We start from the raw sequence: 26,585 nt of genomic DNA on the forward strand, positions 1-26,585 counted from the left end.
CTGCTCTCCCAGCTTGCATGCTGTCTCTCTCTCTGTCTCTTTCTCAAATAAATAAGTAAATAAAATCTCTTTTAAAAATGGGCAAATGATTTGAATAAATATTTATCCAAAGAAAATAGTCAATAAGCACTTGAAAATATGCTCAACATTATTAATCACTAGGGAAATGCAAATCAAGACCAGAATGAGATACTACTTCATTATTCACTTAGATAGCTACAATTTTTTTTAAAAAATCAACAGATAATAACAATTATTCTTGAGGATATAGAGAAATTAGAACTTTTTTTTAAAGATTTTATTTATTCATTTGACAGATCACAAGCAGGCAGAGAGGCAGGCAGAGAGAGAGGGGGAAGCAGGCTCCCTGCTGAGCAGAGAGCCCAATGCGGGACTCAATCCCAGAACCCTGAGATCATGACCTGAGCCGAAGGCAGAGGCTTAACTCACTGAGCCACCCAGGTGCCCCCAGAAATTGGAACTCTTAATCCTTGCTGGAGAGAATGCAAAAACGGGAGATCTGCCTTTAAAAACTGTTCAGCGGGGTGATGCAGTCAGTTAAGCATCCGATTCTTGATTTCAGCTGAGGTCATGATCTCAGGGTCTTCAGATCAAGCCTTGTGTCAGTCCCCAAACTCAGCATGGAGTCAGCTTGAGATTCTCTCTCTCTCTCTCTGCCCCTCCCGCTCTCTCTCTCAAATAAATAAATAAAATAAAGTAAAATAAAATAAATAAAAACTGTTTGGCAATTCCTCAAAAAGTTAAACATATGGTTACCATATTAACCAGCAACTCTACTTCAAGAGAAATTCCTTCCACATACTTCCATATAGAATCTATGCAAGAATGCTTATAAGCAGTATTAGTTATTAGCAGTCAGAAAGCGGAAACAATGCAATTGTCCATTAATTGATGAATGGACAAATAAAGTGTGGTATATACAAAAATGGAATTTTACTTGGCTACAAAGAATAAAGTACTGATGCATGCTACAGTACTGAGGGACCTTGCCAAGACATGCCAAGTGAAAGAAGCCAGTCACAAAAGACTAACACTGTATGATTCCACTTAAGTGAAGTGTCCAGCAGAGGCAAATCTACAGAGACAAAGAGTAGATTTGTGGTTGCACAGCGTTGGGGAAGAAATGGAAAGTCACTGCCCTGGGGTGACGAAAATGTTAACTTGATTGTCGTGTGGTTACAAAAATTCTATGAATACACTGTCTTGGACACTTTAAATGGATAACGTTTTTATCATCAGGGAACTGCAAATCAAATAGAGGAGTCAACCAACTGTATATCTCAACGATTTAAACACACACACACACACACACAAACACACACTGAAATCATTAGAATTTGGCGTTTTCTGAAACTCTAGAAATCTTTTTGACTCGGCTGGAGAACCTCCAGAGAACACTGGAAGCCTGACTGGAGACAAACTGAAATAATTACAACCCAAGTGGGGAAAGACTCCAATATATTAAAATCTGAAGGGCTGCCATTTGCGTTATGTGTCATCCTAATTTTACGACTGACTGAAATGTATTAGAGTCACAGGGCGAGAAAATGTCAGGGCTCTGACTGAGACCTCCACTGAGGTCTTTTTCTAGTTTCAGCTTGGCTGCGGAAAGTAAAGAGTTGTGGGCAAAAAAAAAGGCAACGCGTGAGAGAATCCAGTTGCTACAAGTGTTTCGTGAGGGAGGAAGTGTTTCGTGAGGGAGGAAGAGGGAGACAGAAAACTTGCACGTTATCACTTTGGTACCCTTGTGAAGAAACACTCGTTTTTAGAGGAAATGATTCCATGTCATTTTAGGATGTTACTAAAATAAAAAAGAAAATATATTAAACTTTGGAAAATCGTACCCCACACCAGTGACTTCTTTCAATCTCCGAGCTTCATCCTCCGCCTTCCCTGGCGTAGAGCTCTTCAGAACTACCCGCTTTCTGACTCTCTCTCAGAGGAGCAACTCGCGCGACACTTGCTCGGCGCACGCCAACCTCGAGACTGCGCGCTGGAGAAACTCGAGCCTCAGCCTCTGCGCGTGCGCACCGCTTCTCTTTCCGCCTCCGCTTGGAAACCTCACCTAGGAGGTCCGTGGCCCGAGGGAGGCGGCTCCTTTGTGTGTCATTTGTTGAGTCGGGTTTCCAGGGTTTCCACGCCACCTGTGAAGGTCAACCGCGGTGGCCCACAGCTCCGCGCCTCTGCGGACTGCGGTTGGCCGTCGCCATGACAGCGACCGCTGGGGGCCCCGGTAAGCGCGGATCCCGCCTCTGTGGGTCCCGGAAGGGCTGCCCGCGATTGGCTCGCAGTCCGGCACTCTCTCTGGCCTCCGACCTATAGTTGGAGCGCTTTGCGAGACTCCTGCGGCAGCACCACGCCCTGTTGCTCTTGGGGGTCCGAGTCCTCACTGCGCGCTCTGTGGTCTGGCTTAGAATCTTGGTTCCTCGCGTGGGTGTTAAAGCCTATGATGCGGCCAAGAATAGCAAGACTATTGGGCCCTTTTATAAAAAGGAATTCTTTTTTAGGGTGGTTTTGGATTCATCGGATAATTGAGCTGGAAGTCACCGAGATTCTCCATATACCCCTTACCTGAATACGTGCAGAGCCTCTGCTTAATACCAGCATTTCCGATTCTTGTGACTCTACATGGACACATTATAATCGAAGTCCGTAGTTCACCTTTGGGTTCACTGTTGGTGGTGTCTGTTCTTTCGGTTTAGACAGGTGTTTAATGCTTTGTATCCCTCATGGTATCATACAAAATAATTCTACTGATCCCCAAATCCTCTGTGCTCCACTTATTCGCACCCACCTCCTATAACCACTAGTCGTTGTTTTGTCTTTTCTAGAATGTCATATAGTTGGAATCATACAGTATGTAGCCTTTTCAGATTGACCTCTTTCACTTACTAGTGTGCATTTAAGGTTCTTTTCACGACTTGAGAGCTCATTTCTTTTCAGCACTGGAGTAATATTCCTGGTGGTTGTCTGGATATACCAACGTCTATTGATCTATTCATCCACTGAAAGACATGTTGGTTGCTTCTAATTTTGGGCTGTTATGAATAAAGCCAATGTAAACATCCTCGTGCAGGTTTTTGTAACTTGAAAACTTAAGTTTTCAACTTCTCTGGGTAAATATCAAGGAGCACAACCGCTGGATTGTATGATAAGAATATGTTTAGTTTTGTAAGAAACTGCCTAACTTTTAAAGTAGCTGTACCATTTTGCATTCCCACCAACAGTGAATGAAAGTGCCTTTTGCTCCACTCTCACCAGCATTTGGTGTTGTCAGGGTTCCAGCTTTTGGATATTGTAGTAGGTGTGTTGTTGTACCTCATTGTTTTCTGTTTCTCTGAAGACATATTATGACATATTACGACTTTTTCAAATGCTTGGCGTTTCTTTATATATGATGATAAAGTGACCTTTTTTCTAATTTATTTTATTTTTTATAAACATATAATGTATTTTTATCCCCAGGGGTACAGGTCTGTGAATCGCCAGGTTTACATGCTTCACAGTACTCATACCCTCCCCAATGTCCATAACCCCACCACCCTCTCCCTTACCCCCTCCCCCTGCATCCCTGTTTGTTTTGTGAGATTAAGCGTCTCTTACGATTTGTAAAGTGACCTACTTTTAAAACCACATTGTTTCTTTTCTTACTGTTGAGATTTAAGTGTTCTTTGTCTATTTTGGATAACAGTCCAATATCAGATATGTTCTTTTGCAAGTATTTTCTGCCAGTCTGTGACTTGTTTTCTCATTTCTTGATACTATCTTTTGTAGAGCAAAAGTTTTTTTCATTTTAGTGAAATCCAGCTTACCTATTCTTTCTTTCATGGGTGATGCCTTTGGTGTTATATCTAAAGAGTCTTCACCATACCCAAGGTCATCTAGGTTTCCTCCTATATTATCTTAAAGGAGTTCTACAGTTTTGCATTTAATTTTTGTGAAGGATGTAAGGTCTGTTTCTAGATTCATTGTTTTCCAGGTGGATGTCCAGTTGTTCCCACATCATTGTTAGAAAGATTTTCTTTACTCCATTGTATTTCCTTTGTTCCTTTGCCAAAGATCAGGGCTTTATATTTACAGGGCATTTACTTCAGGGCTCTCTGTTCTATTCCATTGCTCTTTCTGGGGTTTTTGTTGTTGTTGTTGTTGTTTTTCACCAGTATTGCCTGGCCTTGATTACTGTAGCTTTATAGTAAGTCTTGATGTTGGATAGTGTCACCTCTTTGTTATTCTCCCTCAGGATTGTGTTGGCTACTTTGGTTTTTATGCCCTCTGTATAAACTTTAGAGTCAGTTTGTCAATATCTGTAAAATAACTTAGTGGGTTTTTATTATGATTGCTCAATCTGTAGATCAAGTTGGAAGAACTGATGTCATGACAGTATTGAGTCTTTCTGTCCATGAACATGGAATATCTCCATTTAGTTCTTTTATTTCGTTATTAGAGTTTTGTGGTTTTCCTTTTATAGATCTTGTACATATTTTGTTAGAGTTATACCTAAGTATTTTTGGGTTTTGGGTGCTAATATAAATGGTATTGCATTTTTCATTTCAAATTCCACTTGTTTTTTGCTGATAAGCAGAAAAACAGTTGACTTTAAAAAAAAATACCAACCCTGTATCCTTCAAGCTTGCAAAAATCACTTACTAATTCTGGGAGTTTTTGTGTTGATTCCTTCAGATTCTTTGCATATAAAATCATGTCTGTGAACAAAGACTGTTTTATATTTTCTTCCCCAATTTATATACTTTTTATTTACTTTTATTGTCTTAGTGCATAGCTAATATTTCTAGTATGATGTTGCAAAGGAGTGGTGGGGGATAGAAATGTTGCATCTTAAGGTCCTGGTTGAAAGTGACATTTACCTGATCTATAATTTCAGTAGATTGAATTGGAGAGTAGTTTTGGTTAGTCTGATTTCTCCTGGAATTGGGCAAGAGTGAGAAGTGAAGATGAAGAGATGTGGCCAAGCATTATTCCAGCTTTTTGTTATACAACTTCCAGAAGCTGGTAACTAGTGTGTCCCTGTCACTTGACCCCAAAGTGGGGAGTCTGCTTCTCCCTCTCCTACTCCCCCTGCTGTATTCTCTCTCTCTCTGTGTCAAATAAATAAATAAAATATTTTTTTAAAGGAATGTATAGAAAAAGAAAAATTTAAACCAGGCAGCTCTACTCCAGAAGGTTACAGTATCTTTGTTATTTTTTTAAGATTTATTTATTTATTTGAGAGAGATTGAGGGGTGGGAGGGAGAGGGAGAGAATCTTAAGCAGACTCCCTGCTGAGCAACACTAGATTCCCAGGCCCCTGAGAGCATGACCTGAGCTGAAATCGAGAGTGAGATGTTTAACTGACTGAGCCACTCAGAGGCCCTAACCGATCAAGCCCCACAGGGGCGCCCAGAAGCTTACAGTATTTTTTACATAATCCTAAGTAGTCACATTAGGCAGCTTTGGTGACATATTCTTTTTTCAGCTTAAATTTTTTCCTGATTGTAAATATAATACATGCTCATTATAGAAAATCTGTAGAATATGTTGAAGTAGGAAAAAATGTCCACACAATGCCAATAGTAACTTTTTGATATATTTTCTAATGTGACTGGTAAAATAAAATGGAATAACTTATGTCAAGGGCTTATAAAATGGGGCCATAAGGCAAGGAGGTGCTTATGCACCTTCTCATCAGGTAGAACCTTGAACTTTTAGAACTGGGCTAAACTGCAAATATTCCAAGGACTCTGCAGGAGTACCTGCAACTTACTACAGTAACAGACTTTTTCTTATTGATAGACTTAGCAACTAACTCTGTTTAGCTAAGATTAATTTTCTGCCCTCAACACCAGTTAAAATTTTTTGTAAAACAATATATAGAAGCATTCTTTGTCTTAAAAAACCCCTTTGAATTTTTTAAAAACTCCCTAAATTGCAATTCTCAGACCTCAGCTAAATGCTTTTATTTCAGTTCTGCCTCCTCTTTTTGTTGACACTAACAATCCTGAATTTTTTTTTTTTAAGATTTTATTTATTTATCAGAGAGAGAGAGGGAGCAAGCACAGGCAGACAGAATGGCAGGCAGAGGCAGAGGGAGAAGCAGGCTCCCTGCTGAGCAAGGAGCCCGATGTGGGACTTGATCCCAGGATGCTGGGATCATGACCTGAGCCGAAGGCAGCTGCTTAACCAACTGAGCCACCCAGGCGTCCCAACAATCCTGAATTTTAAGAACATAGTCTACATGCATGCCACCGTATACTATGTATCTCTTTTTTTGTTTTCTCCTACTTTTTAAAAAATAAACAGACTACATTTTTTTTAGAGCATTAGTTTTTGTTACTGAAACAACACACATTTATTATGTGTGTCCTTCTGTAGGTCAGAAGTCTAAAATGGTCTCACTGACCTAAAATCAAAGTGGCAGCATGACTGCATTCCTTCTGGAGGCTCTAGGAGAATCTGTGTTTTAGCCTTCACCCTCCTCTAGAGACTGCTTGAGTTCCTTGGCTTTTGGTCTCTTCCCCCATTTCAGAGCCAACAATGGCTAGTGAAGTTTTTTGGTTTTTTTGTTTTTTGTTCTTTTTTCATTGTATCACTCTGACACCACTCTCCCGCCTCTCTCTTTCACTTGGGAGAGGGAGAAGCAGGCTTCCTGCCAAGCGGGGATGCAGGGCTTGATCCCAAGACCCTGAGATCATGACCTGAGCCAAAAGAAGATTCTTAACCAGCTGCATCACCCAGGCATCCCATCTCAAAAACTTTTAAAACAACTATATCAGTCACATATTTTATCATGAAGATATACTATGTTTTAATTGTTTTTCCATTGTATGACATTTCTGTTTTAGCCTATAATTAATGTGCCTTCTAAAAATGCCTAACTCAAGTATTAAAAAAATTGCTATGTATTTTCATCTGAGTCTGAATAGTCTGTGACTGTTGGATATGCTAAATAGAACCATGTAATTTTGGATTATAGTGGATGCTATAGCTAACTCTCACCTTTGTTCTATAGCTCAGTATACAGAGTGGTTGCTATATTCCATGCATATTAAGAAGTTCTCTTATGTCCCTCCATTCTGTAATCAAAATTTGCCTTTTCCTTGATGTCTTAATTGGCAGTTTCTGCTGGCCATTTGTAGGTTTTTAACAGTTTATTAGGCAGAGTTAATAAAAAATTAACAGAAGACATAATCTCATGTATAAGGAATTTGCAGCCAATTGGTAGGCACTAAAATGTTTAAGTGAATAAACAAGAATTGGGTACATAACTATTTTTCTCATTGTTATATTGGGATATGACATAGAATGGAGTAGACTTGGATTCAAGTAATATTTTAGTCTTAACTCACATATTTTAAGGCTTAATTAATAGAAAATATGGGGAGCCAAAAAGTAGTTGATAGGGAGTTATGTGTATTTTTACATGCTAGATAAACCTATAATTACTAATTCAGAAGCTTAGTCACTCATATAAATATTATTGAGATTCATAATCTGAAGGTGAATATACTTAACATGTGTTGTTTAAGATTCTAAATTGTTATATGAATATAGAATGGGGCCTCAGGTGAAGAAAACAATTAAGTTGCACAAAATTTAAGAAGTTTTAATATAGCTTTTAATATGACTTCACATTCATTTTACTTATTTATAGTCCAAGGTTGGAAACAGTATCATGTGAAAATTCTTGCTTTAGAATAACTGCTTCTTGGGGCGCCTGGGTGGCTCAGTGGGTTAAAGCCTCTGCCTTCGGCTCAGGTCATAATCTCAGAGTCCTGGGATCGAGCCCCGCATCAGACTCTCTGCTCAGCAGGGAGCCTACTTCCCCCTCTCACTCACTGCCTGCCTCTCTGACTACTTGTAATCTCTGTCAAATAAATGAAAAAAAAAATCTTTAAAAATAACTGCTTCTTACCATTTGTTTTTCTTCCTCCCTTCTTCCTCATGCTTCTGAGTTTCAAATAGACTATCCTGTATGCTTACTAATTATTACTTATATATAGCTAGTTTATATATATAATATACACCTGCCACATCCTGTTTGTTCTCAATTTTTGAAATCTTGTATAATTTCCAGTTTAATTACTTTTTATTCTCCACAAAAATATACTCTGCCCAATATTATTAAAAAATGTTTGCCCCATGAAAAACAATCCATTCATTTTGATTTAAATGTTGTTTTAGGATCTTGGAGTGAAAATGTACTAGAATATTTTCTGAGAAATAACCTGATCACAACAGAAGATGGCGCTGAGATCGTCTGGTATCATGCAGCTAACCATAAGGCACAACTGAATGAGGCACTGAAAAGTAAGTCAATACAGTTTCTTGTATTTATACTGGATAATAGATTGATTCAGGTCTTTTTGTGATATGTAGGCATATTTTTGGGTATCAAAGACTTAGATGATCAAAGTGAAAATTGTAGGCTGACATAAGTACTTTTATAAAAGATCTCATTTTGTTTGCAAAATGAACAAATTTGCATAATGGAAGAATTTTCTTATTTTCCAGAAGTGATTTACTTTTTCTGTGTCTACTTGAAACTCTCAATATATTATTACACTTGCTTATACATTGTAGTTATTTGAGCAAATTTTTAATATCAGTGTTGTATATCTTACATATTTTTGTGTCCTTCATAGTGTACTAAGGAGAAGTTCAACAAGTATGTTAATGGATGGATGAAGTCATTATGTACTAATTTATAATTAATTGCCTTGGACTAGAAACCAGGACTTTGGTTTACTAACTTAATCTATTTAAGAAAATATATATATATATATATATATATATATATATATCTCACATGTATGTATTTATCTGTCTATATCTATATCTATCTTTTATCTATTTATCTATATATCTATATAGGATATATAGTTATATATATGCCTTCATTATAGATGAACACTATAGCAGTTTTTTTAGCTACTTCCTATGAACTACCCATGTTGGCTGCAGCAGCACAGGAGACTGAAAGCATATCACCCAAGAGGTCTAGGGCATAGCTCAAAGTGACCTGGTACAAGGAAAATGCCACAGTCCCAAGTTTTATTATAAAAATTAATGCATCTTTTGCATCCTACTCAATTATGTATCTGGATAATGTATCTGAATATATATTTCTTTTACTATAAATATATTTTTTAAATGTTATTCTTTCTCCTCAAAAGGAGGAATCCCTGATACCTAAAACAGTGCTTAGCACATAATAACTACACAGTGATTGTGTAATAAATGAATTTTAGCAAAAGCAACACTGAAGAAAAAGTTGTTTAGTGGATGCCAGGAGCTGGTGTGAGTAGAGAATAGGGAGTGAATGCTAATGGATACAGGGTTTCTTTTTGGGATAATGAAATTTTTCTGGCATTAGGTACTGGTGGTGGTTGCACAGCCTTTTGAATATCCTAGAAAACCACTGAATTGGGGCACCTGGGAGGCTCAGTTGGTTAAGTGTCTACCTTTGGCTCAGGTCATGATCCCAAGGTCCTAGATGGAGCCAACATCAGGCTCCCTGCTCAGCGGGGATCCTGCTTCTCCCTCTTCCTCTGCCTGCTGCTTCTCCTGCTTATGCTCTGTGTGTGTGTGTGTGTGTGTGTGTGTGTGAAATAAATAAATTTTTTAAAATCTAAAAAATAAAAAATTATTGAATATATACTTTAAAAGTGGAATTTTATGGTCTGTGAATTATATGTCAATTTTTAAAAGATTTTATTCATTCATTTGAAAGAGAGAGAGGGAGAAAGAGAGCATGAGCAAGGGAAAGGGTCAGAGGGAGAAGCAGACTCTCTGCTAAGTAGGGAGCCCTCGGGATTGGATCCCAGAACCCCAGGATCATGATCCCAGCCAAAAGCAGATGCCTAACCAACTAAGCCACCCAGGCACCCCTATGTTAATTTTTAAAAATGGAAAAAAGGAAGAAATAAAGTACTACTTACAGACATAATGGTTGTATATATAGAAAATCAAAAAATCTCACAGATAAATGATTGAAATTCATGGGTAAATTTAGAAAAATCTCAGGATACAAAGTCAAAACAAAATAAATTTTATTTCTATGTAATAGCAGCTAAAAATTTGGAAAAATTTGTTAAAAATTTATAATTCATAATAGTATATGCTGAAATCTTATACTAAAAATATAGTATTTTTTATTATACTTTACTAAAAATAGTATAGAGATCAATAGATCAATATATTGATCCAGGAAGTTTTCATAGGTTACTTAGTCTTCAGATAATGTCCTTTTTACATTCTGTTAGGCAAAACCAGAGCCCCATATTTTATAGTTTGGAAATGCTCTTCACAAATCCCTTTTCTCAGCCGTGGTTAGTTTTGTGATTTCTTTTTAGGCTAAAGGAAAAGAGAGAGGATACTAGAGATATGAAGGCTATATTTCAGTGGTTCATCTCATTTCTCCCAGAATATGTAAACATAGTATAACTATTATTAATACATCTGTTTCAGTTTGGTTAAAATGGGAAACTGGATTTTCAACAATGTCTATGATTTTAAAAAGAGTACAGGAGAAACAATGTAAAAGTACCACTTGGTATTTATTGCACTGTCAACATATGTAGAGCTCAGAATAGTCAAAGTTGTTACAGAAGTTATTACATATAATGTAATTTTATTTTATGGTTTTAGCATTTAAATTTATTTATTTTTTAACATTTAGATTTTAAATACATTCATATTTAAAAATGTCCTGGTAAGAAACAAAACATTGAGTCTTTTTGAGAATAAAATATGTATTTAAAAAAACTTTTGTAATATCTTCAGGAAAAGTGTTACTATAAGCAATAAATATCTATAATTTCTAATGTGAGGAGTGAGAAGATAAAAGTACTATTTTATTCTCAGAAACTTCAATGAACACATATTAATCCTTTCTTTTGTATACTCACTTTGCTATGTACTGGAAAGAAATTAATATTTTAACATCAGCTTGAGAGCTGTAGATCTACAGAAAGGCATTTAACTCCTTGTCTGTTTGCTCATCTTTGAAACAAACAAACTTGTGAAGGCCTAGTACAGTACCTGGTACTTAGTAGTTATTCAGTAAATGTTAGTTTTTATCTTCCTCAAAAGACTACTGGACCTGACATCTTCTTCAGTCCCTGTTTTATTAGCATTAACTTAAGTTCTTTTATTTGGACAGGTACTGCTCACATGATAGAGGCTGATGTCCTCCTTCCGAGTGATGGGTCAGAATATAGCCAACCAATCATGGCCCATCCTCCTGAAACAAATAGTGATAATACTTTACAGGAATGGCTGACTGCAGTTATAAAAAGCAATAAAGGCATCAAGCTGGATTTCAAGAGGTATTTGTATAAACATTTTCAGTCTTTTAGTTGCTGTAGAGTAACAATGCAAATAAAAGATTAATAGCTTCATATATCTGTAGTTGACTAAGTTTATACTTCAAACTGAAAATGGAATTACAAACTAGTATGTTTCAAGAAGGGACCTAAGACCTATTGAGTTGTTCACTTAAATTGTTTCTTAGGAACCCTTTGAAGCTAAAATTAAGTTCATTTTTATAAAGGAATTTATCACAAATGACCATTGTGATAATAGAATGGTAAAATTTAAAATGCTACTTTCACTAAAAGTAGTCCGAAGGGAACCTGGGTGGCTCAGTCAGTTAAGCATCACACTCTTGATTTTAGCTCAGATCATGATCTCAGGGTTGTGAGATCACGTCCCGCATTGCACTAAGTGCTGAGCATGGAGCCTGCATAGGGATTCTCTCTCCCTACCTCCCAACCCTGCCCCCACAACTTACCCTCTTTAAAAAAAAAAAAAAAAAAAAAGTCTGAGAAAGAGGTGGTAGTAGTTTGGGTAGTTAATGCATATCCTACCTGATTTACATTGTATTTGTATATGGGAAGTTATCTAGAAGTCTTTCAATAATCCAGGATTTCCTTATAAATTATATTTTGGAAGCATTGACAGTGAAGAGCAAGATTAAGTGTTATTTCCTTTTCTGTGGCTGTTGTGGAAAATTATACTTTTGGGGTATTTTAGCAGTATAAAAATTATAGGTAAAGCCAGGAATATACTGTGCTACTACAAAAGCTCACCATAAGCCCCATAAAGGGGACTGCTATGAAAGTTTAGGATTTAGGGGACCTGGGTGTCTCAGTGGTTTAAGCATCTGCCTTCGGTTCAGGTCATGATCCCAGTGTGTGGGGATCAAGCCCTGCATCAGGCTCCCCTGCTCAGCGCTCAGTCTGCTTCTCCCTCTCACTTTGCCTCTCCCTCCGCACCCCTCCCCCACCACTTGTACTCTAGCTCCCTGCCTCTGTCAAATAAATAAAATCTAAAAAAAAAAAAAAAAATCTAGGACTTGTGGTAAAACCTGCCTTATTTATGAACAGTACTTTTAAATGGAATTTTCTCAAGAAATTAATAAAGATTTGGAAATCTTACTTATAGAATTATTAACGTGACTCTGCTTGTTGTAGGACTAAATATGCCAGTAAATCTCACTATACTCTTGGTGAATGATAGAGCTAATTTTTTTAAAGATTTTTATTTATTTATTTATTTATTTATTTATTTATTTATTTATTTATTTGAGAGAATAAGCAAGAGAGAGCATAAGCTGGGGGGAGAGATAGAGGGAGAAGCATACTCTCCCCTCTGAGCAGGGAGCTCCCAAGCATGGCTTAATGTTGGGATCCTGGGATCGTGACCTGAGCCCAAGGCAGGTGCTTAGCTGACTGAGCCAACCAGGCCCCGGGAGAGAGCTATTTTAAGATCTTAAAGCTCTTAGAGTGGTGAATGGCCCAACTCTGTTTTATTGACAAAGAGACTTAATCCTAGAGAAGTTAAACAATTGACTCAAGAACAAGAGCTGAATTTGACAGCTGAGCTAGGACAAGAGCCCAGGTTTCCTGGAGCTGGTTCAGTTTTCTCGATACCATGAAATAAAGCATTTGATCTTTAATGTTTTGTGACTCAGAGTTTTAGCTCTCCTTGCCTTTTCATGTATATGTTTACTATTGCCCATTGAATTGTTCTCTCTAATACATTCTGTGGCTCCTCACTAGTCAGATCAGCTCATTCATTCCTAACGGCTACCACACACACATATGCTGAGCCACTAAGAAATGAGTTTTGCAGATGTTTTGGTCAGAACATATTTGAAGGAAATGAATTTACCTAACAGTTCTATGGACATGTATACTGTGTCTGACACTTTTCTAAGAGCACTGAATGTGTTGATTCATTTGATCCTCATAGCAATCCTAGGAGGTAGCTTATTGCTATCATCCTCATTTCCAGATGAGGAAAGAGGCAGAGAGGAGTCAGTAGACTGCTTATTGTCGCAGAGGTGGCAGGAAATCTGCCAGCCTGGCTGGAGAGTTCACACTGTGAAGGAAGACACTGTGCTACCTCTGTAAAAGGAGTTGATGGATCTATTAGTCAAACTTTACTGGTTCTTATTTTATAGCTCTAAGTTATTTTGTTTGGTATACAAATAATAATTAAGTACTAAAATTTATCTGAAACATGATGTTATTCTTTGAAGTATACCTCATATGTTGCTGTTGGGCAAAGTGTATCCTCAGCCTTTGACTCCAAAAATGTTATGGCTTTTCCTCGACATTTACTCTTCAAGAAGGATTTTACCATTGTTTTGTCAGCTTTCTGTTCTAGAAAAATAAAAATTACAACACAAAAGGTTTTATTTTCTTCAGTAATGTTTTAGGTTTTTCTTAATATAATTGGTTTTGTTTTTCTTAAGTTACTGATAAGGGCAAGTAACATTAGCATAGTCTATAGTCAGCAATAATTAAAATATTTACATATAGAATATATATATTAAATCCTTTTTCATTATGTTCTATGTCATAACTCCTTAGGTTTAACTGCACAGTGCTTTGCCATTGTAGACCCTTCATGTATGCAGGTGGGATTTCAATTTTGGGGAGAATATGCTGTCTGCTGATGTTATCCAGTAGTAAGCCATTATTGAATGCCCTATATCACCTTACTAAATTGAGAAAGCCTAAGAATCTCCTCCCTGAATGTAAGCTGGAAATGAGTTTTAATCCAACCTTCGCAGACACCAGATTTCTTAAGAAATCAGAATTCTTGCTGGAAAAACAGATGTTGGTGGCAGATATGTATGAATTAATTCAGGTTTTCTTCCTGTTCCACCCATGAAGAGCAGAACGCCACAGGAACTTGGCTGCTGCTATAGGACTTGCAGATAAGCAAGCTTTGGGGTCACAGGTACAAGTTGCTTGCTACCAAAAATGGGGGTGCCTAATCTCAGAATTGTATTTTAACATGGCACTGATATTAACCAGGGCAGAAAGCATTTGAGACAGAGAAATGATAGCATCTGCAGTCAAATGCTCTACCACTGAGCTATACCCCCATAGAAATGATAGCATCTGAATTAAAGTCTGCAAGGTCCAGCATTAGAGTTTAGTAATCCACTAACATTTAGGGCCTCCACTTCAGAGCTAGAAGAATGAACAAAAAGAAATTCATGGGGCACCTGGGTGGCTCAGTTGGTTAAGTGTCTGCCTTTGGCTCAGGTCATGATCCCAGGGTCCTGGGATTGAGCCCCACATCAGGCTCCCTGCTGGGCAGGAAGCCTGCTTCTCCCTCTCCCTTTGCCCGCTGCTCTGTCTACTTGTGCTCTCTCTCTATCTCTCTAATAAATAAATTAAATAAATAAAATGTATTTTTTTATAAACATATATTTTTATCCCCAGGGGTCTGTGAATCACCAGGTTTTACACACTTCACAGCACTCACCATAGCACATACCCTCCCCAATGTCCATAACCCCACCCCCCTTCTCCCAACACCCCTCCCCCCAGCAACCCTCAGTTTGTTTTGTGAGATTAAGAGTCACGTATGGTTTGGTTCCCTCCCAATCCCATCTTGTTTCATTGATTCTTCTCCTACCCACTTAAGCCCCCATGTTGCATCACCACTTCCTCATATCAGGGAGATCATATGATAGTTGTCTTTCTCCCCTTGACTTATTTCGCTAAGCATGATACGCTCTAGTTCCATCCATGTTGTCACAAATGGCAAGATTTCATTTCTTTTGATGGCTGCATAGTATTCCATTGTGTATATATACCACATCTTCTTTATCCATTCATCTGTTGATGGACATCTAGGTTCTTTCCATAGTTTGGCTATTGTGGACATTGCTGCTATAAACATTCGGGTGCACGTGCCCCTTCGGATCACTACATTTGTATCTTTAGGGTAAATACCCAGTAGTGCAATTGCTGGGTCATAGGGCAGTTCTATTTTCAACATTTTGAGGAACCTCTATGCTGTTTTCCAGAATGGTTGCACCAGTTTACATTCCCACCAACAGTGTAGGAGGGTTCCCCTTTCTCCGCATCCTCACCAGCATCTGTCATTTCCTGACTTGTTGATTTTAGCCATTCTGACTGGTGTGAGGTGATATCTCATTGTGGTTTTGATTTGTATTTCCCTGATGCCGAGTGATATGGAGCACTTTTTCATGTGTCTGTTGGCCATCTGGATGTCTTTGCAGAAATGTCTGTTCATGTCCTCCGCCCATTTCTTGATTGGATTATTTGTTCTTTGGGTGTTGAGTTTGCTAAGTTCTTTTTTTTTTTTTTTTTAAAGATTTTATTTATTTATCAGAGAGAGAGAGCGAGAGCGAGCACAGGCAGACAGAATGGCAGGCAGAGGCAGAGGGAGAAGCAGGCTCCCTGCTGAGCAAGGAGCCCGATGTGGGACTCGATCCCAGGACGCTGGGATCATGACCTGAGCCGAAGGCAGCTGCTTAACCAACTGAGCCACCCAGGCGTCCCAAGTTTGCTAAGTTCTTTATACATTTTGGACACTAGTCCTTTATCTGATATGTCGTTTGCAAATATCTTCTCCCATTCTGTCAGTTTTCTTTTGATTTTGTTAACTGTTTCCTTTGCTGTGCAAAAGCTTTTGATCTTGATGAAATCCCAATAGTTCATTTTTGCCCTTGCTTCCCTTGCCTTTGGCGATGTTCCTAGGAAGATGTTGCTGCGGCTGTGGTCGAAGAGGTTGCTGCCTGTGTTCTCCTCACAGGAGGATTTTGATGGATTCCTTTCTCACATTGAGGTCCTTCATCCATTTTGAGTCTGTTTTTGTGTGTGGTGTAAGGAAATGGTCCAATTTCATTTTTCTGCATGTGGCTGTCCAGTTTTCCCAGCACCATTTATTGAAGAGGCTGTCTTTTTTCCATTGGACATTCTTTCCTGCTTTGTCGAAGATTAGTTGACCATGGAGTTGAGGGTCTGTTTCTGGGCTCTCTATTCTGTTCCATTGATCTATGTGTCTGTTTTTGTGCCAGTACCATGCTGTCTTGATGATGACAGCTTTGTAATAGAGCTTGAAGTCCGGAATTGTGATGCCACCAACTTTGGCTTTCTTTTTCAATATCCCTTTGGCTATTCGAGGTCTTTTCTGGTTTCATATACATTTTAGAATTATTTGTTCCATTTCTTTGAAAAAGATGGATGGTACTTTGATAGGAATTTCATTAAATGTGTAGATTGCTTTAGGTAGCATAGACATTTTCACAATATTTATTCTTCTAATCCAGGAGCATGGAACATTTTTCCATTTCTTTGTGTCTTCCTCAATTTCTTTCATGAGTACTTTATAGTTTTCTGAGTATAGATTCTGTGCCTCTTTGGTTAGGTTTATTCCTAGGTATCTTATGGTTTGGGATGCAATTGTAAATGGGATTGACTCCTTAATTTCTCTTTCTTCTGTCTTGTTGTTGGTGTAGAGAAATGCAACTGATTTCTGTGCATTGATTTTATATCCTGACACTTTACTGAATTCCTGTACAAGTTCTAGCAGTTTTGGAGTGGAGTCTTTTGGGTTTTCCACATATAGTATCATATTATCTGCGAAGAGTGATAATTTGACTTCTTCTTTGCCGATTTGGATGCCTTTAATTTCCTTTTGTTGTGTGATTGCTGAGGCTAGGACTTCTAGTACTATGTTGAATAGCAGTGGTGATAATGGACATCCCTGCCGTGTTCCTGACCTTAGCGGAAAAGCTTTCAGTTTTTCTCCATTGAGAATGATATTTGCAGTGGGTTTTTCATAGATGGCTTTGATGATATTGAGGTATGTGCCCTCTATCCCTACACTTCGAAGAGTTTTGATCAGGAAGGGATGCTGTACTTTGTCAAATGCTTTTTCAGCATCTATTGAGAGTATCATATGGTTCTTGTTCTTTCTTTTATTGATGTGTTGTATCACATTGACTGATTTGCGGATGTTGAACCAACCTTGCAGCCCTGGAATAAATCCCACTTGGTCGTGGTGAATAATCCTTTTAATGTACTGTTGAATCCTATTGGCTAGTATTTTGGTGAGAATTTTCTCATCTGTGTTCATCAAGGATATTGGTCTATAGCTCTCTTTTTTGATGGGATCCTTGTCTGGTTTGGGGATCAAGGTGATGCTGGCCTCATAAAATGAGTTTGGACGTTTTCCTTCCATTTCTATTTTTTGGAACAGTTTCAGGAGAATAGGAATTAGTTCTTCTTTAAATGTTTGGTAGAATTCCCCTGGGAAGCCGTCTGGCCCTGGGCTTTTGTTTGTTTGGAGATTTTTAATGACTCTTTCAATCTACTTACTGGTTATGGGTCTGTTCAGGCTTTCTATTTCTTCCTGGTTGAGTTGTGGTACTTTATATGTTTCTAGGAATGCATCCATTTCTTCCAGATTGTCAAATTTGTTGGCATAGAGTTGCTCATAGTATGTTCTTATAATAGTTTGTATTTCTTTGGTGTTAGTTGTGATCTCTCCTCTTTCATTCATGATTTTATTTATTTGGGTCCTTTCTCTTTTCTTTTTGATAAGTCGGGCCAGGGGTTTATCAATTTTATTAATTCTTTCAAAGAACCAGCTCCTAGTTTCGTTGATTTGTTCTATTGTTTTTTTGGTTTCTATTTCATTGATTTCTGCTCTGATCTTTATGATTTCTCTTCTCCTGCTGGGCTTAGGGTTTCTTTCTTGTTCTTTCTCCAGCTCCTTTAGGTGTAGGGTTAGGTTGTGTACCTGAGACCTTTCTTGTTTCTTGAGAAAGGCTTGTACCGCTATATATTTTCCTCTCAGGACTGCCTTTGTTGTGTCCCACAGATTTTGAACCGTTGTATTTTCATTATCATTTGTTTCCATGATTTTTTTCAATTCTTCTTTAATTTCCCGGTTGACCCATTCATTCTTTAGAAGGATACTGTTTAGTCTCCATGTATTTGGGTTCTTTCCAAACTTCCTTTTGTGGTTGAGTTCTAGCTTTAGAGCATTGTGGTCTGAAAATATGCAGGGAATGATCCCAATCTTTTGATACCGGTTGAGTCCTGATTTAGGACCGAGGATGTGATCTATTCTGGAGAATGTTCCATGTGCACTAGAGAAGAATGTGTATTCTGTTGCTTTGGGATGAAATATTCTGAATATATCTGTGATGTCCATCTGGTCCAGTGTGTCGTTTAAGGCCTTTATTTCCTTGCTGATCTTTTGCTTGGATGACCTGTCCATTTCAGTGAGGGGAGTGTTAAAGTCCCCTACTATTATTGTATTATTGTTGATGTGTTTCTTTGATTTTGTTATTAATTGGTTTATATAGTTGGCTGCTCCCACATTGGGGGCATAGATATTTAAAATTGTTAAATCTTCTTGTTGGACAGACCCTTTGAGTATGATATAGTGTCCTTCCTCATCTCTTATTATAGTCTTTGGCTTAAAATCTAATTGATCTGATATAAGGATTGCCACTCCTGCTTTCTTCTGATGTCCATTAGCATGGTAAATTCTTTTCCACCCCCTCACTTTAAATCTGGAGGTGTCTTCGGGCTTAAAATGAGTTTCTTGTAGGCAACATATAGATGGGTTTTCTTTCTTTCTTTTTTTTTTTTAAAGATTTTATTTATTTACTTGAGAGAGAGACAGTGAGAGAGAGCATGAACGAGGAGAAGGTCAGAGAGAGAAGCAGACTCCCCATGGAGCTGGGAGCCCGATGCGGGACTCAATCCCGGGACTCCAGGATCATGACCTGAGCCGAAGGCAGTCGTCCAACCAACTGAGCCACCCAGGCATCCCGGGTTTTCTTTCTTTATCCATTCTGATACCCTGTGTCTTTTGATTGGGGCATTTAGCCCATTAACATTCAGAGTAACTATTGAGAGATATGAATTTAGTGCCATTGTATTGCCTGTACGGTGCCTGTTACTGTATATTGTCTTTGTTCCTTTCTGATCTACCACTTGTAGCCTCTTTCTTTGCTTAGAGGAGCCCTTTCAATATCTCATGTAGAGCTGGTTTGGTGTTTGCAAATTCTTTCAGTTTTTGTTTGTCCTGGAAGCTTTTACTCTCTCCTTCTATTTTCAATGATAGCCTAGCCGGATATAGTATTCTTGGCTGCATGTTTTTCTCGTTTAGTGCTCTGAATATATCATGCCAGCTCTTTCTGGCCTGCCAGGTCTCTGTGGATAAGTCAGCTGCCAATCTAATATTTTTACCATTGTATGTTACAGACTTCTTTCCCGGGCTGCTTTCAGGATTTTCTCTGTCCCTAAGGCTTGTAAATTTTACTATTAGGTGACGGGGTGTGGGCCTATTCTTATTGATTTTGAGGGGCATTCTCTGAACCTCCTGAATTTTGATGCTCATTCTGTTTGTCATATTGAGGAAATTCTCCCCAATAATTCTCTCCAGTATACCTTCTGCTCGCCTCTCTCTTTCTTCTTCTTCTGGAATCCCAATTATTCTAATGTTGTTTCGTCTTATGGTGTCACTTATCTCTCGAATTCTCCCCTCGTGGTTCAGTAGCTGTTTGTCCCTCTTTTGCTCAGCTTCTATATTCTCTGTCATTTGGTCTTCTATATCGCTAATTCTTTCTTCTGCCTCATTTATCCTAGCAGTGAGAGCCTCCATTTTTTATTGCACCTCATTAATAGCTTTTTTTTAATTTCAACTTGGTTAGATCTTAGTTCTTTTATTTCTCCAGAAAGGGCTTTTATATCTCTGGAGAGGGTTTCTCTAATATCTTCCATGCCTTTTTCGAGCCCGGCTAGAACCTTGAGAATTGTCATTCTGAACTCTAGATCTGACATATTACCAATGTCTGTATTGATTAGGTCCCTAGCCTTCGGTACTGCCTCTTGTTCTTTTTTTTGTGGTGAATTTTTCCGCCTTGTCATTTTGTCCAGCTAAGAGTATATCAATGAGCAAGTAAAATACTAAAAGGGTGACAACAACCCCAGGAAAATATGCTTTAACCAAATCAGAAGAGATCCCAAATCGTGAGGGGGGAGAAAAGGGATAAAAAGAGGTTCAAAAAGAAAGAAAGAAAAAGAAAAAAAAAAGAATTAAAAAAAAAAGAAAATGAATAAAGAAAAGTATAAAAAAGAAAATATATATATTAGATAAACTAGTTTAAAAATGTTAAAAAAGAAAAGGGTAAAAGTTAAAAAAAAAATTAGCAGAAGAAGAGAAAAAAAATGAAAAAGAAAAAAATTATGTGAACTGCAAGATTAAAAAATCACAGGGATAAAGCCATGAGTTCTGTGCTTTGCTTTCTCCTCCTCTGGAATTCTGCTGCTCTCCTTGGTAGGTGAACTTGGTCTTGGCTGGATTTCTTGTTGATCTTCTCGGGGAGGGGCCTGTTGTAGTGATTCTCAAGTGTCTTTGCTACCCAGGCGGAATTGCACCACCCTTACCAGGGGCCAGGCTGAGTAATCCCCTCGGGTTTGCTTTCAGAAGCTTTTGTTCCCTGAGTGCTTTCCATAGAGTTCCGGAGGACGGGAATACAAATGGCGGCCTCCTGGTCTCCGGCCTGGAGGAGCCGAGAGCCCTGGGCTTCACTCTTCAGTGCGCCCTCAGAGAACAGCGCCCAGTAACTCCCGTCTGCCTGACCTCTGGCCGCGCTCCGAGCTCACCGAGCCTGTGACTGGTTCAAGGTAACACCGAGCTGTGAGCTTACTGCCGGCTCTGTCTCTGTAGTCGGCTTTCCCGTTCCAATACCCGCAAGCTCTGCAACACTCAGACACCCCCCATCCTTCTGTGACCCTGCAGGACCTGAGGCCACACTGACCCCGCGTGGGCTTCACCCCAGTTTAGCCTCTGGAGCGATGTCCCTCAGCGGAACAGACTTTTAAAAGTCCTGATTTTGTGCTCTGTTGCTCCGCCGCTTGCCGGGAGCCAGCCCCTCCCCCCGGGGTCAATCTTCCCATCACTTTGGTTTCACTTCTCCACCAGTCCTACCTTTCAGAAAGTGGTTGTTTTTCTCTTTCTAGAATTGCTGTTCTTCTTCTCTTCAATCTGCCGATGGATTTTCAGGTGTTTGCAATCTTTAGATAAGCTATCTAGCTGATCTCCTGCTAGCTGAAGTAGTCTCAGCCTGCTACTTCTCCACCATCTTGACCAATAAAATGTATTTTTAAAAAAGAAGTTCACTACACGGGAGCAGAGTGAAAGAGAGGCTGGAGGCTAGCTTCCTCTGGTTTTAATGAATAGTATCCTTTCTCACTAATAAATATGACCTAATAAATAGGGAAGTTATTACTTTTTCTCCTTATACTAGGAGGCCTGAAAGGAGTGAGTTGGAGAGTGTTGGAAGCATAGGCAGGTGGACTTGAATCCACTAAGAAAGATGGAAATGTGAGGAGAAGATACTGAATGTTCCCCTCTGACAGCCATCTCCCCAACTCTTAGCCTCCCACTGTAGTAGTCACTAAAACCTAATTTTCTCAGAAGCAAACTTAGGCTTTAAAGATTCAGAAGAGATTCAGAATTATAAGTAGTGTAGTAGTCCAGTAAAGTTCATATGTGTATTATTTAAAAAAGTAAAATTTATGGGGGTGCCTAGGTTGCTCAGTTGGTTAAGCTTCCAACTCTTCATTTCAGCTCAGGTCATGATCTCAGGGTCTTGGGATGGAGTCCTGCATTGGGCTCTGCTCTTAGCAAAGAGTCTACGTGAGGATTCTCTCTCTTCCTTTCCCTCTGCCCCTCACCCTGCTTGCTCTCTCTAAAGTAAATAAATATATCTTTAACAATAAGTAAAATTTGGGGCACCTGGTCGGCTCAGTGGGTTAAGCTGCTGCCTTCGGCTCAGGTCATGATCTTGGGGTCCTGGGATCGAGTCCCATGTCAGGCTCTCTGCTCAGCAGGGAGCCTGCTTCCCCCCCTCTCTCTGCCTGCCTCTCTGTCTACTTGTGATCTCTCTGTCAAATAAATAAATAAATAAATCTTTTTAAAAAATAAGTAAAATTTATGTAGGCTGATTAGAACCTTATTGTTTCAGAATCTATAGATGTCATAATAGATGTAGAAAAAAGAGTAAAACTGCTTTTTTATTTAAGTAGTAACTAAGAGGAGACCTGATAGCTCAGTTGGTTAAGTGTCTGCCTTTTAAATGGATGCATTCCTGGAAACCTATAAACTTCCAAGACTGAAACAGGAAGAAATTGACAACCTGAATAGATAAATATCTAGTAATGAGATTGAAGCAGTGATCAAAAACCTCCCCCAAAACAAGAGCCCAGGACCTGACGGATCCCCTGCGGAATACTACCAAACATTCAAAGAAGAAATAATACCTATTCTCCTGAAGCTGTTTCAAAAAATAGAAACAGAAGGAAAACTTCCAGAGTCTTTCTATGAAGCCAGCATTTTTTTTTAAAGATTTTATTTATTTATTTGACATAGAGAGATCACAAGTAGGCAGAGAGGCAGGCAGAGAGAGAGAGAGAGGGAAGCAGGCTCCCTGCCGAGCAGAGAGCCTGATGCGGGACTCGATCCCAGGACCCTGAGATCACGACCTGAGCCGAAGGCAGCGACTTAACCCACTGAGCCACCCAGGCGCCCTCTATGAAGCCAGCATTACCCTGATCCCCAAACCAGGCAAAGACCCCATCAGAAAGGAGAATTTCAGACCAATATCCCTGATGAATATGGATGCCAAGGTTCTCAAAAAGATCCTAGCTTATAGGATCCAACATTACATTCCACCATGACCAGGTGGGATTTATCCCTGGGATGCAAGGATGGTTCAACATTTGCAAATCAATAAATGTGATAGAACAAATCAATAAGAGAAGAGTGAAGAACCACATGGTCCTCTCAGTTGATGCAGAAAAAGCATTTGACAAAGTATAGCATCCATTCCTGATTAAAATTTCAAAGTATAGGGATCGAGGACCATTTCTCAACTTCATAAAATCTATTTATGAAAAACCCACAGCAAATATCATTCTCAATGGGGAAAAGCTGACAGCCTTCCCTTTGAGATCAGGAACACGACAAGGATGCCCACCCTTGCCACTGTTGTTCAACATCGTACTAAGAGTCCTAGCAACAGCAGTGAGAAAACAAAAAGAAATAAAAGGTATTCAAATTGACAAGAAGTCAAACTCTCTGTCTCCAAGATGACATAATACTTTATATGGAAAACCCATAGAACTCCACCCCCAAACTACTAGAACTCATACAGCAATTCAGTAATGTGGCAGGATTAAAAAATCAATGCTCAGAAATCAGTTGCTTTCTTATACACTAAAAATGAAAACCTAGAAAGGGAAATTAGAGAATAGATTGCATTTACTATAGCACCAAGAACCATAAGATACCTTGGAATAAACCTAACCAAAGAGGTAAAGGATCTGTATTGAGGAACTGCAGAACACTCATGAAAGAAATCGAAGAAGACACAAAAAGATGGAAAAGTATTCCATGCTCATGGATCAGAATAAACATTGTTGGGACGCCTGGGTGGCTCAGTTGGTTGGACGACTGCCTTTGGCTCAGGTCATGATCTCGGAGTCCTGGGATCGAGTCCCGCATCGGGCTCCCAGCTTCATGGGGAGTCTGCTTCTCCCTCTGACCTTCTCCTCACTCATGCTCTCTCTCTCACTGTCTCTCTCGCAAATAAATAAATAAAATCTTTAAAAAAAAAAAAAAAAAAAAAAACAAATAACAAATAAATAAAATCTAAAAAAAAAAAAGAATAAACATTGTTAAAATGTCTATACTGCCCAGAGCAATCTATACTTTCAGTGCCATCCTGATCAAAATTTCACTGGCATTTTTCAAAGTGCTGGAATAAACAATCCTAAATTTTGTATGGAACTAAAAGGACCCCGAATTGCTAAGGAAATGTTGAAAAAGAAAAATGAAACTGGGGACATCATGTTGCCTGATTTCGAGCTTTACTACAAAGCTGTGATCAGCATGACAGCATGGTGCTGGCTCAAAAACAGACACATAAACCAGTGGAACAGAACAGAGAGTCCAGATATGGACCTGCAACTCTGTGGTCAAATAATCTTCAACAAAGCAGGAGAAAATATCCAGTGGGAAAAAAAGACAGTCTATTCAATAAATGGTGCTGGGAAAATTGGACAGCTATGTATAGAAGAATGAAACTCGACTATTCTCTTACACCATACACAAAGATAAACTCAAATGGATAAAAGACCTTAATGTGAAGCAGGAATCTTTCAAAATCCTAGAGAAGAACATAGGCAGTAACCTCTTCATCATAGGCCACAGCAACTTCTTTCAAGACATGTCTCCAAAAGCAAAGGAAACAAAAGTAAAAATAAACTTCTGGATTTCATCAAGATAAAAAGCTTCTGCACAGCAAAGGAAAGAGTCAACAAAAGAGGCAACCCACAGAATGGGAGAAGATACTCACAAATGACACTACAGACAAGGTGATAGATCTTGGATATCTATAAAAAACTCCTCAAACTCAATACTCAAAAAACAGATAATCATATAAAAAAATTGGGAAGACATGAATAGACACTTCTCCAAAGAAGACATACAAATGGCCAACAGACACATGAAAAAAAATGTTCATCCTCATTAGCTATCAGGGAGATTCAAATCAGAACCACATTGAGACACAACCTTACACCAGTTAGAATGGCCAAAATTAACAAGACAGGAAACAACAAGTGTTGGAGAGGCTGTGGAGAAAGGGGAACCCTCTTACACTGTTGGTGGGAATGCAAGTTGGTGCAGCCACTTTGGAAAACAGTGTGGAGATTCCTTAAGAAATTAAAAATAGAGCTACTGTATGACCCTGCAATTGCACTACTGGATATTTACCCCCAAGATACAGATGTCTTGAAAAGAACAGCCATATGTACCCCAATGTTCATAGCAGCAGTGGCCACAATAGCCAAAATGTGGAAAGAGCCAAGATGCCCTTCAATAGACAAATGGATAAAGAAGATATGGGCCATATATACAATGGAATATTACACCTCCATCAGAAAAAATAAATACCCAGCTTTTGTATCAACATCGATGAGACTGGAGGAGATTATGCTGAGTGAAATAAGCCAAGAAGAGAAATTATCATATGGTTTCACTTACTTGTGGAGCATAAGGAATATCATGGAGGACATTAGGAGAAGGAAAGGAAAAGTGAATTGGGGGAAATCGGAGGGGGAGTTGAAACATGAGAGACTGTGGACTCTGAGAAGCAAACTGAGTGTTTTGGAAGGGAGAAGGTGGGGGATGGGTGAGCCTGGTGGTATTAAGGAGGGCACATATTGCATGGAGCACTGGGTGTGGTGCATAAACAATAAATCTTGGAACACTGAAAAAATAAAATGAGAAAAAAAAATTGTCTGCCTTCCACTCAGGTCATGATCCCAGGGCCCCTGCCCTGCTCAATAGAGAGTCTGCTTATCCCTCTCCCTCTGCCTGCCACTCCCCTTGCTTGTGCTCTCTCCCTCTCCCTGCCCAGTGAATAAATAAAATCTTTTAAAAAATAAATATAGTAACTAAAATATGGTTGTCTCTAGATTCCAGAAAAGATGTTTATGAAGTGAAAATGAAATTTATAAAAATTTTAAGAGGATGTTATAATTTTATACTTTGCAATCAGTTTTAGAAACATGTTTATGCATCCAAACTTAAAAGATTACATGAAAGAATTGAGGTTCTTTTCTCTGAGGTTATGAGCCCGTAGAGAGACAGTGCCTAGGTATACTGTAGGTATTTTCATAAATGTGAATTTAGGTTATGAGTATATCTAATTTTTAAGTCTTATGTATACATTCTCTGAAGACTGAGTATTTATGTCTTTTTTTTTTTAAGATTTTATTTATTTATTTGACAGAGAGAGATTACAAGTAGGCAGAGAGAGAGAGAGAGAGAGGGAAGCAGGCTCCCTGCCGAGCAGAGAGCCCGATGCGGGACTCGATCCCAGGACCCTGAGATCATGACCTGAGCCGAAGGCAGCGGCTTAACCCACTGAGCCACCCAGGCGCCCTTTATGTCTTTTCTTAAATTATTTTATACTGAGTGTTCCTAATACAGTTTTGAAACTTCAGTCTTTCTACAAATAGTGGCATTCTTCATGTGTTTTTAGAACCCTTAAGGTATCCTAATGAATAATAAGTATAAGTCAACAATTTGAGATATGGCATATGTTAACTTCTCCTCTGGTGTTAATGTGATCTTTGATTTTATTTAGTTCAGGCATTATCGTATTACAATTTTGTTAGGAAGTTGAAAACATTGAAACCACTAGT

The 26,585-nt window shown here is 38.7% G+C and overlaps 1 protein-coding gene and 1 long non-coding RNA gene across 4 annotated transcripts in view; one reads left to right on the forward strand and one right to left on the reverse strand.

Moving 5' to 3' along the window:
* LOC132028772 (uncharacterized) overlaps nt 1-1,957 on the reverse strand; it is a 69,671-nt gene extending 67,714 nt beyond the window's left edge. For 2 of the 3 annotated variants that reach the window (XR_009407540.1, XR_009407539.1), the window contains exon 1: nt 1,866-1,957. This is a non-coding gene — a long non-coding RNA (uncharacterized LOC132028772). The remainder of the gene's footprint in view (nt 1-1,865) is intronic. The other variant, XR_009407541.1, reaches the window with a different exon arrangement.
* Nucleotides 1,958-2,170: 213 nt separating this feature from the next.
* Nucleotides 2,171-26,585, forward strand: part of FAM151B (family with sequence similarity 151 member B) — a 37,104-nt gene continuing 12,689 nt past the window's right edge. Inside the window, exons 1-3 of the mRNA XM_059418147.1 lie at nt 2,171-2,254; nt 8,200-8,325; nt 11,180-11,345. Of these exons, the coding sequence (XP_059274130.1) occupies nt 2,230-2,254; nt 8,200-8,325; nt 11,180-11,345 (317 nt within the window). The 5' untranslated portion in view covers nt 2,171-2,229. The remainder of the gene's footprint in view (nt 2,255-8,199; nt 8,326-11,179; nt 11,346-26,585) is intronic.

Source organism: Mustela nigripes, chromosome 12 (genome assembly GCF_022355385.1).
Source record: "Mustela nigripes isolate SB6536 chromosome 12, MUSNIG.SB6536, whole genome shotgun sequence".
NCBI classification, from domain to species: domain Eukaryota; kingdom Metazoa; phylum Chordata; class Mammalia; order Carnivora; family Mustelidae; genus Mustela; species Mustela nigripes.